At 37.7% G+C, this 12,826-nt stretch overlaps 2 protein-coding genes across 21 annotated transcripts in view; one reads left to right on the forward strand and one right to left on the reverse strand.

Moving 5' to 3' along the window:
- Window positions 1-1,650, forward strand: part of ZC3H14 (zinc finger CCCH-type containing 14) — a 39,873-nt gene extending 38,223 nt beyond the window's left edge. For 4 of the 18 annotated variants that reach the window (XM_029237335.1, XM_029237340.1, XM_029237326.1 and 1 more), the window contains one exon: window positions 395-1,110. In XM_029237335.1, the coding sequence (XP_029093168.1) occupies window positions 395-401 (7 nt within the window). In that variant the 3' untranslated portion in view covers window positions 402-1,110. Of the gene's footprint in view, window positions 1-394 lie in introns of all 18 variants that reach the window. The other 14 variants (XM_029237332.1, XM_029237324.1, XM_029237325.1 and 11 more) reach the window with 10 other exon arrangements.
- A 2,635-nt stretch (window positions 1,651-4,285) lies between these two features.
- The window catches only part of EML5 (EMAP like 5), a 160,189-nt gene continuing 151,648 nt past the window's right edge, over window positions 4,286-12,826 (reverse strand). For 2 of the 3 annotated variants that reach the window (XM_029237319.1, XM_029237320.1), the window contains 9 exons: window positions 12,622-12,779; window positions 11,107-11,221; window positions 8,809-8,997; window positions 8,464-8,636; window positions 6,640-6,802; window positions 6,226-6,329; window positions 5,313-5,466; window positions 4,762-4,862; window positions 4,286-4,474 (listed from right to left, as the gene is read on the reverse strand). In XM_029237319.1, the coding sequence (XP_029093152.1) occupies window positions 4,438-4,474; window positions 4,762-4,862; window positions 5,313-5,466; window positions 6,226-6,329; window positions 6,640-6,802; window positions 8,464-8,636; window positions 8,809-8,997; window positions 11,107-11,221; window positions 12,622-12,779 (1,194 nt within the window). In that variant the 3' untranslated portion in view covers window positions 4,286-4,437. Of the gene's footprint in view, window positions 4,475-4,761; window positions 4,863-5,312; window positions 5,467-6,225; window positions 6,330-6,639; window positions 6,803-8,463; window positions 8,637-8,808; window positions 8,998-11,106; window positions 11,222-12,621; window positions 12,780-12,826 lie in introns of those variants that run through there. The other variant, XR_003795831.1, reaches the window with a different exon arrangement.

Raw genomic sequence — 12,826 nt, forward strand, 5'->3', positions numbered from 1 at the left:
GGAAACTTAATCACTTTGGTTTTTCTCTGCTGTTCAATTAAGGGTCCTGTGGAAAAATAATCTACTACATAAACCAAATTTTGTTTCATTCAGCAATTGCTTCTTTACCTAGGTCATCTCCACATCAGATTTTTAACTTCTGAACATACTATGTGAACATAAACTTAAGGCCTTCAAGAGTTATACTGCTTACAAATCTCACATCAGTTTTCTTAGACATTAGTAATTGTAAAACATTGAAAGTAAATTTCAAAATATTTTTACTGTGGCCTGTAAATTTAAATGCATGTTAGTACTAGAACCAAATATTCATTGTCTGAAAAAACACAACTTCTCTTAACTGATGTTAATTAAAGCAGTTAATTGAAAAAAAATTTGGTTTTCTTTTATTCAGTGAATGACACCCAGTCCTACTTGGCAGAAGACTATGGAGTTTGAAAGTTTCCATTACTGATGAAAGACATTCTACAGAATTTGTCAAATCTTTGAAACTTGGAATATATTGCTTTCATAATAATGAAGTTTATTGCCTATCTATCTGAAGTGTCTAATTTTTCAAGTTTGTACGTTTATTAAGTGATTTTAACATTGGGTGTTGTTTTGTTTTGACTATGGAAAGATAGTTTCAGGGGAAGCTGAATTCTATTAAAACATTTGAGGCATGTTTGTGTGTGAAACTGCTGTGTTCAAGTATCAGCATTTACAATGTTGGTGATATCATTGTTAGTACTGATAATCCAGTTTCAGGCTACAGCGTTGCTATGTGTGTAGAGAGATGTATGAGGGCATTGTCCTTCTTCCAAAAGTTGGATTGCTGTTTTCTTTGACTCTGAAAACAGGAGTGGCCCAAAGTGTTGAGGTGGCTTAAGACAGTTATTCAGCCCGACTTTTAAAGTGAATTTAGTATGAAAAACATGATAATACAAGCTTCTTGGGTTGAGTGCTGCTTTGGTAAATGGTTCCCAAATATCTCAGTCCCTTGCTTTCTGAGAAAGGATGAGTGAGGTGGGGCGTGTAGGGTGAAACAGTTGGAATGGCAAGGGCAAAAAATAGCAACAGTTCCTTAAAATGCCTTCATTTACTGTTAACATATGTTTTTTAAATAAATATTTTGGGATCTACATTATCACAAAATTATACAAAATATTTTTTACAAGTATATACATAAGGTATCAGAACAAACTTTAAACTCACAAGATTATAGCTATACATATATATTCTCACATTCTGAAAAATAACATTCTAAGAAGTAACTAACACCACAGAAAATATAGTTATTACTGAAGATAATTTTTTAAATGTAAAAGTTAGATTTTTTAAAATGACTGTATAATTACAGAGATCAGATGGGTAAACTGCAAAATAGGACTAAACTTTTGGAATACTGAATGAAAATAGGCTTTTGTATATGTGGTTTTAAAACTGTTAAGGCAAGAAGGGTCCAATGCTTTAGAATTAAATAACAGATCACTGATTTTAAAGACGATGTAGTTTTTTAAAAAAGTAAAGCTAAAAGTTGGTTAGAAAAGAGTTAATGCAAAAGGGATAGTAAAGACTCAAAATATTCTCAGGACCAAATTAAACTATTAAGAAAAAAAGTTCATTGACTTGCTTAGTCATATACCCAAGGGATAATAAAACTACGTATGTAAAAGTCCACGTTTCAGAGCCTAAAACCAGCAGCCTTGTGGCCATCTCTTTTCCATTGAGAGAAGAAAGAATTATCCAGTTATTAAAGATGCACTTAAAGTCTTTTAAGTTGCACTTTGCTGTGCTTTATAAGACTTGGAACATTAGAAAAAGACAGTGCACACAGGAGCATGCATAAAGCTATCATATAGTTAGTTAGGCTTGGGTGAAATGAATGACAATTCCACTTCATTCTAAAAAGTTTTCTTCATTGAATTGAAGGTATTTTTTCATTCCAGTGTTTACTTGAGATGCTCTACATCTGTGCAGAAGAAATTTGATTTAAATTGTATTTCCAGAAATTTAAACAGACTTTTTAAGTATCATTACTTATAAATGGAGTATAGTTGCATTCTCATAATTTCACTGTAAAGAACGTAACTAGGAAACAAGAGCTTAAAGTGGTTTTAGTTCAGCCATTTTACAGGGAAATAAAAACATGCTGAAATCAGATTGTTTTTTTGCTATTTAATAGACACAGCCTGGAGACACATTTAAGAGTTTTTTCCTTCAGTTGCTATGGTTTATGGGCAAGCTAAGGTTGACTCTAAAATATCTGTTGGGTAACTTGGTCCAAAATGAACCATCATCGAAAAAGATCACCAAAAATAAGGGAACAGATGTGGCTAGCATTCCACAGTGGAACCAGGGTGCAGAGGGTGCTCTGGCATGCATCTGCCAGAAACAGGACTAAAGGTGCTAGGAGAAGGCTCAGGTTACAAATTCGGGAGTTTAGTCAAATACTGCACACAGAAGTAATTCTCTGGGTTAAAAAAACATAGGTCATAATCTACATGGCCTACTGTGGTTATTCACCTTCCCGTAGTTGATGGCCGCTATAAGCAAGGTGGCTGTGGGACGACTACTTAAAATCAACGTGACCTTTAATTGGGAAACTGACAACAGTGATTCAGGCTGGCTTACCAGGTTGGCCACTGGGAAGAACAAAAATGCAGTGGAAGCAATTTTATCCTATATAGTTTATTTGCTTAAGGTTATAGTTGAGTTTCTACCCGCACTGTAAAGGAACTGGAATTTCTCTTCAGCCAAAAGCAGGTGAACTTGACTCAGAAGGAAAATTTGAAACTGCAACAGCCTCAAAAATAGAGGGAGAGGAGAGTGTGGTTCATGGGATTTTTTTGCTCTAATTTATTGGCTGCTCCTTTATAATACACATGAATAGAAACTTAATATTAGTGTCTTCTCAAATTGGGCTTAGTTTAGGAGAATCCATTGATAAGAAAAATGAAAGAAAGTGATCTTAATGTTTCAAGCTTCTTAACAAACACCCCAATCAGTCCTTCAGACACAGCTATTCAGAGCTTTAAAACTGGCCAGGTTCAATCACTGCTTAGGCTTTCCATGATAAAATTCAGCCACATCTGTTTTTAATATTTACAAGGTGTTGCACATAGAAAACAGATTTCCAGAAACCTGAAGAAGGGGTCTATTACGCTACGAAGATATTTAACACATTAAAGTAAAAATTATAGGACCAAAAGAGCATCTTAAACTTCTTCATACTTAGAAAAATATATTTTTAAATAGCAATCTGCATAACTTCCAGTCTTCAGGAAACTACAGATAAGCTAAACAGCAAGTTCCTGAATGGCAAGTACCGATCTTTGGCAGCATTTAAAGTGAATAGGAGTACAGATCTAAGAGTTCAGCCCCAATCCACCAAAAAGGAATTTTTATAGACAAGTTTTACAAGTGGACCTATCTTCATTCCTTTTGAAGTCAGCCGATGGGGCGACATACATCTAACTAAACAAGTTTTTCCAATAGAAAAAAAAGGCTATAAAAATTTTATTTCAAGAGTTAACTAAACTGTATAACTTCGTAAATGTGAACTTCACGCTTTAGTTTACCTGTTAAACAATGTTTCTATTAGACTACATCTTTAAATACTCAGTATTCTCTGCCAGTTAAATACTATTGCTATATAAAACCTTAAACTGTACACCACTGGAAATGACTGTTCATCATACTGCTTTTTCATTAATGAGGCCATGATCATATTTTACTCTTTCAATTATAGGGATGAATTCTGAACATAAGATTGACAGCTCAAAAATCAAAATGTAGCGATCATACACTACTAACTTTGGATTTGTTCCTGAATTTAAAATTTCCAGGAGAAAAATGTCCCTTATAAACAGGACTTTATTAATGCTTAAGAAGCATCATGTTCTCCAGTAAAGCCTGTGTGTGTTTTCTTAGGGAAAATAACATTTGCCTTTTAAAACCTGTGATCCTTTAGGGTGATGGTGATGTGAACACAAGGATAAAATATCTTATTAAACAACTGAAACTTGAAAATAAAATATAAATTCTAAAAAGAAAAAGGTTTGCTAAAAAGAGGAAGAAAATTATCCAAGTTGGATTTTTAAGGTTTTGGTTCATTTCTTTGAGGAGCACTGTCTCCCAAACCTCCCCAGAAAGTCTGCCAAATCTGCATCCTCCCTAAAATGGGGGGTGGCTTTTACCAGCAAATATTTATTCAGTCCCTCCTTGAAATGTAATTATCTGGCAGTGTATGGATTATGGACAGTTATTTAGTGCATATAACAAATATTTTGAACTTATCAATCTTTCTACTATTTTAACAAATTTGGATAAATCCCTGTTACAGTCTTAAGTTAGCACCACATGACCATGCAGCGTTTGGTTCTGGTTTTTTCCTCTTGTGTAGTTCTGGTTTCTCAAGGCTGTTACTTTATGGAGTCTTCTCAGCATCCATATCTTTCAGTGAGGCATATGTACACATTTCCAGACAAATAAACTGCAATCAGAGAAAGAACTGCAGTGAGTTCATTATATTTATAGATTTTCAGAACAGTTTACAATGTTTTAAATTAAGCTTTCAAATCATACATGTGTAAAAACTTCACTCTTTCAACTCCTTTTATTCTGTATTTACATAGTATGTGACCCCAAGGAGCCATATGGTTAGGCGACCTTATTATGATGACTAGCTGAGTCCATAAACTGAACCTGTCAAAGAAATAGTAATAATCTCTTAACTAGTAAAAGACTCCCTGCTCTTCTTGGGCTGAGAAAGTTACCAACCTGCAGTCATCACCTCCAGCACTAATAACATGTCGATCACCACTGGTAAATCGAATATTTGTCACATGGGGCGAATGACCCAAGAACCTTTTGTGCTTCGCCTAAAAAACAAGAACAAAGCTCAGGGTGTGTGATGAACACAGAAGGCAAAGGTTCTTAATCAGGAGCTATTATCTCCATCATGAGTGCTGTGGAGAAAGCAGTTTGGAGCACAGCTAATGATGAAATGCTTTCTCAGAATCAGTCATGGATCTGCATTGAAAAGCATTTGAAATTTGGTAACTGATTAAAGGTCTGATAAAAGACTAATCACAGGATACTCTTCGAAGATGGCGTGGCTTGAGGGCAAGGGGAGATAATTTCTAATAGCTTTTATTTCAGAGTAATGGATTTAGGAAGTTTGGAGAAAAATTTTAGAATCACAAATTTAAAAGTATTTTCAAATCATGAGACAATAACATTTTAGCTATTATGTGGGAAAAAGTACTAATGATCAGAAGTCTAAATCAGGAGTAAAGTTGCATAAAATACTAAACCCAACATAAACTTACAAATTTTTCAGGACATGGGAAGTCAAATAACTTAACCATGCCAAAGTCATCTCCTGTTACAAGGCTGATTCCTGAATGAGAGACGCAGGCACAGGTGACATCGGCTTTCTCAGCATGTCTGGACCAGATTCCCATAACTTCATCTCCTAGAATGCTAGAGATAATAAAAAAAATCCACCATAGCACACACAGGTTTACCATACTGAAAAAGTTTCTTGGTAATTAACCTCTGAGTACCTAGTTACGTTATTTAAACACAGGAATAAGTTATGACAAGGGGTTACCCTGTCATAAGCCTGAACCTGCCGGGATGGCACTCCCTCACCCCCAATACACACACCTTTTCTCAATGAAGTTCTATAATTTTAAGGGTTTATAGATTAATCCTTTATAAAGTCAGCTAATACTTTATGATAACTGATAGAACTATTTTAAAATTAAAAGTGTTGATGGCATTTTTCATTTTCATTGATGGTTATGCATGGTTATCTGTTCTACAGCCAGCAAATTTGAACCCATTTTATAAGGTTTCATTTCTAACAGCTGCTATCAATAGCATTCCTTTAGACAGGGAAATAATACAGTTGCCTAACAGTACCCAATACATGTTTTCATTGTCTGTTATTAAACCTACTTATGTTAAGGAAGTATCAGGGCATCTTTAAAGTCACAACTTTGATTTCCTTTAATTAAAAGAACTGATAAAGCATAGAAATATATTTGATCAAAAGGGGTCCCAGCATGAGTAAGTATATCATTCTCTTCTTAGGAAGAATTCAGGATGGTAACAAAAACTTAAAACTCAATTACTGTTCCTTAGTGAGAATGGCTCTAACTGTTCAGAAATAGGATTTTCCAGTTTTCCTTGCTGACCTTCAGTCAGCTCTTCCCTTCTGATATATGAAATATTTACCTAGTCCATGTAGCCCAAGTAATTCTGTCAATGGCAGCCTGGTCCATAAGATGTTTTCCTGAAGGCACTTCATAGACATGCCGTTTATAGCAACCAGTGGAGACCTTTCATAATATTAAAATGGAACAATTCCATCATGTGAGAGGCAAAATCCAGAAGTAGTTTATAGTAAACTGGCAAAGTGCTACTTGATTTACATTTCTAACATTATTAAGACTAAAACATGACTACAAAAATCTGTGAGCAAAAAAAATGAAGAAAAGGACTGGTAAGAATAGATTAGTAAAGAATTTATGCAGAAACAGTGAATAGTAGTGAATAAAAGGCAAGAGTTGAGAAGCTCTGGAACAGAGGAGTTTTAAAAGCACTCACTAACAAAATGTAAAGACTATTTGAATAGTCTTGGTACTGTACCTGGAGATGTCTGCTATCTGCAGAGAAGTCCATTTGAATGACAAAGCTTGGAATGTCTTTGCAGTAGCTGATTCTGTTAAGGGTGGGACCCAATGTTAGGTCATAAAAATCCACTGAATTCTCACTGGAACCCACTGCCAGAAACCGGGAATCTGGACTAAATCTGAACATGTAACAAAAGATTCCATGTAAAAGATGCATTAGACCGCATGAAATAGTATAAACATTTAAGACCACTGACTTTTCAGTTCTCAAAAATAAGTATTTGAGATAAATAATGTGTGATATGGCCTCAAACAGATTTACCTGATAGTCACAACAGATTGTGTATACTGATATTCGTCTGTGTTACATAAAACAGAAGGTTTATATTTTACTTCAACATTAAGTGGTTCCTGAATTTTCATCTCCTAATTTCTTTAAAAATAGCTCAGTTTTTAAAAAGCCACTAACAATTTACATATATTCCTAAATTACATAATTCAGTACGACAGGATCCTTTCATCTGGAAAGATCATATCTTAATAGCAAGGGACACAGACCAGCTTAACTCATGTAATGTTATTAGATGAAGTGATACTACTTGAAGCTTGGAAGAAGTTATTTTAAAATAATAAAGTACTATTTGCCTATCGATGATGCAAAGCAGTATGGGACAGTTCAGTTTTTTGAAAACGCTCCAGAAGTCTTGCTGATGTACCTTTGGGAAACTGGAGAGCTGAGGGAAGCCATAATTACTGTTTTATATACTGAAGATCTGAGGAAGGTTTCATTTGTAAAAACGGTTTTACTGGTGAAAACAGTGCAAGCTTTTGACAGACCTGGATTCAATAATCTATCTTGATCACACAGAAGTGCTCAGTAAATGGTAACCACTGTTAATATAAGCTTAAGCACTGAAAAAGGCTCAAGAAAAGTTTTAATTAATTCATAATCTGGGGCATAGATGTTCAATGACTATGGATTAAATGAATGAACTATATATTCAGTGGAGATGAAGAGAAGTAAAAGACGTTTGGGGTTATAAGTTTAATTTTTCAGGCTTTCTAAGAGATGTTTGGGGTTATAACTTTAATTTTCCAGGCTTTTTTGGGGGGGCTGCATTGGGTCTTCGTTGCTGCATGCGGTCTTTCTCTAGTTGTGGTGAGTGGAGGCTACTCTCTGTTGTGGTGCGTGGGCTTCTTATTGCAGTGGCTTCTCTTATTGCAGAGCACACGCTCTAGGCACATGGGCTCAGTAGTTGTGGCTCACGGGCTCTAGAGCACGGCTCAGTAGTTGTGGCGCATGGGCTTCGTTGCTCTGCAGCATGCGGGATCTTCCCCGACCAGGGCTCGAACCTGTGTCCCCTGCACCGGCAGGCGGATTCTTAACTACTGCGCCACCAGGGAAGCCCTTCCAGGCTTTTTTTTTTTGCCACGCTGTGTGGCTTGTGGTATCCTAGTTCCCTAACTAGGGACTGAACCCGGGCCACAGCAGTGAAAGCGCCAAGTCCTAACCACTGGACTGCCAGGGAAGTCCCTAATTTTCCAGACTTTTAAGGGCAGAAGGAAGATAATTCTTGGCAGGATGAACTTACTGGACATGTCCAGTGTGATACTAATTCATCAAACATTCCCTGAATACTTGCTATTATAAGGCACTGTGGCTGGTGCCCAATGGACTCATAATTTAGTAAGGAGAAGTAGATAAGTATACGAACAGCCATATTTCAGCATACAATTTATGACGTGTTGAAATGCTACAGGCACTAAGGACCTTTTTTCCAAATGCAAGCTGGGTCATTTAAAGAGCATCCTTGACATACCATTCCATTTGTTGACTAACCTGATATCGTGGATTGCACATCGTCTATCTCTCTTCTTTCCCCATATCTTTAGAGAGCTCACAAGTAAAATAATAAATTCTCCATTTTTCATTCCAATAGCCACCATGTCCCCTTCAGGGCTATAACACACAGTACGAGCAGCATGTCCCAAATTCACTTTGTTCAACATCTTCTGCATAAGAACCAAAAGAATCGCAGAGAACTACGTTAAGCAGAGTACTTACAAAGTAAACCAGTTGCTCCCCCAAGTTCTCAACACAAGGCTGAGATAGTTTTTTAAGTGCTAGCAATTTAGGACTTTGCTTCTTAGAAATTGTAACATCTTTTAAAAAAATTATACCTACTTTATCAGCAATGTCCCAGAGTCTCACTGTCCCATCTTCTGCAGCAGAAAGGAAAAAATCCCTGGAAGGATGTGTCGCCAGTCCCCATATAGGTCCATCCACATGACCGTTAACTAAAACATTACATGCTGCATTTTTCTCTCCAACTTCAATTATTTCAGCATTCCTTGTCCCTACTAGTATCTTGCCCTGAAACACAAGTGGGGCCAATATATTTAATGGAATACCACAGTTGCTTTTCTTAATAATATGAGAACGACCTACTGGCCTATGTGATACTGTGACTTAGAATAAAAAATATACAGATCTTCCTCAACTTATGATGGGGTTGCATCTGATAAGCCCATCATAAGTTAAAAATGTCATAAGTTAAAAGTGCATTTGACACACCTAACCTATCAAACATGATAGCCTGGCCTACTTGAGCCAGGCTCAAGGACACTTGAGGACACTTACTTGAGCCTCCAGTTGAGCAAAATCATCTAACACAAAACCTATTTTATAATAAAGTGTTGGATACCTCATGTCGTTTATTGAATACTATCCTGAAAGTGAAAAACAAAGTGGTCGTCTCAGTACAGACAGCATGGCTGTAAGTGAATTGATTTTTGGCCCTTGCGGCTGACTGGGAGCTGTGGCTTGCTGCGCTGCCCGGCATCACGAGAGGATTGTACCGCACGTCACTAGCTGGGGCAAGATAAAAATTCAAAATTCGAAATATGGTTTCTACTGAATTTGTATCATTTTTGCACCATCTTAAAATCGAAAAACTTTAACTTGGGGATGGCCTATATATTTGGTCTGTCCCCGCTTACTGGCATGAAGCTCCTAAAACCCTTGGAATTTCCTAAGTGATGAACAAAAGAGGGGTATCTTTTGTTATGGACCTCACCAAAGGATGGGGGCTGGTTGCCAGGAGACCCAACTATGTGATTAGGGGTTAGGGACTGGCAGTTTCACTCTCTCCTCTCCCCACCTCGGGGATGGGAGAGGGGCTAGAAGTTGAATCAGTTACCGATAGTGGAAGATTTAATCAATTATGACTATGTAAGAAGCCTCCATGAAAACCCAAAAGGTCAGGGTTTGGAGAGCTTTCAAGTTGGTGCACACGTGGAGATGCAGGCTGAGTGGTCATGGAAGCTCTTCTCCCCTCCCCATATACCTTGCCTTGTGCAGTTCTACATCTGGCAGTTCATGAGTTATATCCTTTTACAATAAACTGGTGATCCAGTAAGTAACATGTTTCTCTGAGCTCTGTGAGCCACTCTAGCAAAATAACTGAACCTGAGGAGGGGTCGTAACAACCCTCTCTAATTTATAGGCAGTGGGTCAGAAGGACAGGTAACTGACTGTTGTCTGAAGTCCAGGAGGAGTTGTTGGGAACCCCAAGCTACAGCCAGTCAGAAGCATAGGTAAGAACGTGGCATCTGCAGTGGCGGTGAGGGGAGCAGTCTTGTAGGATTGAACCTTCAACCTGTGGAATCCAATCCCTTCTCTGGCAGATACTGTCAGAACTTAGTTGAATTTTTGGACACGCTGCTGGTGTTGGAGAATTGTTTGGTGGTGTGTGGGAAGCACCCCCAAACTCAACATACACACATTGGATTTGGGTCCAAAACCAAAATAACATACTTTCAGAGAATTTTTTGCTTTGACTAATTTAGTAGCAAGCCAGCCATTAGCTCATGCAAAGCTTTCTATGACCAGAGGCGCATCTGCAAGAGCACTGAGCCAGGCTGCATGTGCAAGCCCACGCTAAAGATAATACACCTCGCTTCTCCAGTCATCAGAGTTTTGACTTTGGCTATGATATATTAGTCTGAAGATCTCCAAAGAGGTGTAAGTGCATTGGGATACAGGAAGAAAGTATTGGATTTTAGTTAAAAATAACTATAAATAAAAGTAAGCTTAACTAATATTTAATACACAGGATAATATATGTATGTAATTTATAAATACACTTATTGTGAGTGCATGCATGGTCAAATTTTTTAGAGCAATGTGTTTTTTTTAAACAAACGGAGACAGCTGCTTTAATCAAAACTAGTCAACTGGCAAATAAATCTAGCTGTCTACCAGAGTTGAATTAGCAGGTGCAAGAAAATAAGGAGGTTTAGATACAGTGCCTAGGAGAACAGCTTCCTGTCTTTCTGCAAAGAAAGCAGCAGAGGCAGAGGGTAAGTGGCAAGCAAGTCCATCTTTGAGTTATTACGCATCAAGTTGCGAAAGGTGAGAGAATCCCAGGAATGACTGTTTTCTACTGTCTGCTGCACTGTAATGCCTCAAGAACCATCTTACCTTGCCTCTGCACACAGAACGGACACAATCTGCGACTTGTCCTGTCTCAAGCCTGAAGGCGCGGCATCGCCTCAGTTCCTGATCCCACAGTTTGACTGCTCCTCCTTCTTTTGACCTAAGAAAATAACAACCCAAAGCAAAAGAAGCATTTATTACTGGCTATTACAAATAATTTTTATTATAAACAAATACTAAATTATAAGCAGAACAGAAAAAGAGGCTCTAATCTTTATATTCTTCTAAACTTTCTATGGCAATTTTTAGATATAGTGTCTCAAACATTCAGTTTAAGCAAATTTTATTTTATGGACACTTATTTTCCTGACATCAGCATAAGTTTACTTAGCACCGCCCCCTGCCCATACATCATATATCCTCTCTCATAATACTTCTTGACTGAGGAAACGTGCAAAATGGATTTTTTTTTTTTTTTTGGCTGTGCATGTGGCTTGTGGGATCTTAGTTCTCCGACCAGGGGTTGAACCTGGGCCACAGAAGTGAAAGTGCCAAGTCCTACCCACTGGACGCCAGGGAAGTCCCCAGAATGATTCTTAATGTTAAGAGGATAATGGAAATGCAAGGCTAGATAATAGGATTACAGATGCTGTGCTACAGAATATATTTTCAGGGCCAGAAGAACAGCACATTTCTTTCCAACCATTATTATTAAATATGCTACTGAACAGTTTAGTAGGTTACTAGTGAGTAGGAGCGTGCAAGACTAGACGAGGTGTGGAAACACGAGTGTCAGAGTAATATGCAAAAGATAAATATAGCCCATTTATGTTTTTTTCTCTTATACAGTCTTCCTTTATGTGAAAAGCAAAAGCTGCTGCATATTTGTGGTTCTTTCAATGCTGTATAGGAATGTACTTAGTTCCTGGTCACACATACCTTCCATTTTAACATGCTAGTAGGAAATCAATGATAAGTATCTGGTTTCCACTGGGAGATTTGAAAACCACTCAGAAAAAGGCCTCTCCTCACACATTTTGAGGTCTTGTCTTAATTTTATCTAACAAGTTTGCCCCAAACAAAAGCAAACAAGGCAAAGTTTATTTCTAGTATCCTCTTATCCTTTTCTAACGCAGCAGTATGAATTTTACCCTTAGTATCCAGTTTGAACCAAAAAGAAAGCAGGCAGTCGAGATGCATCCTGAGTCCAATGGCAAAGATCCCCCCATAGATCACCACCTACTACTCAGCCAGTATTTATACAGGCAGAGAGGCATTAAGAAAATCGATTCCTAACCTGCAAGATAGCTACCTGTCCATACCTCAGAAAAATGATCACCCAGTTGGAGTTTAGACTTACCTACAATGTGAAAAACATTGGGAGCGATTTAAGACCAGAAATAAAAATCAACAAGGTGGTGCATAAAAGGCAGTAAAGGAGAAGCATATGAGGAGGAAGGTCAGAGGACAATCCATGTGGCCTAGACATAACTAACTGCAAACCAGAGGCATCACAACGCATGAATATTCAATAAGGCTGTGAAAAGAAAGAGGACTCACGGCCTCTCCTTGCCACCAGTGACAATAAGTCCGTCTCGAAGGGTGGTGTACATGGCAAACACAGGCCCGTTGTGAGCTTTGGCCACGATTCTGCACAATATGTGGTCTTTCCACACACAGACATCTCCACTGATGGTACCTGTAAACGTCAAGTTATTCTGAAAAGGAGTGGGGAAGGGGGAGATAAACTCATGAAAAGTTCAAA

Source organism: Monodon monoceros, unplaced genomic scaffold (assembly GCF_005190385.1).
Source record: "Monodon monoceros isolate NGI ecotype Baffin Bay Population unplaced genomic scaffold, NGI_Narwhal_1 Super_Scaffold_21, whole genome shotgun sequence".
NCBI classification, from domain to species: Eukaryota; Metazoa; Chordata; class Mammalia; order Artiodactyla; family Monodontidae; genus Monodon; species Monodon monoceros.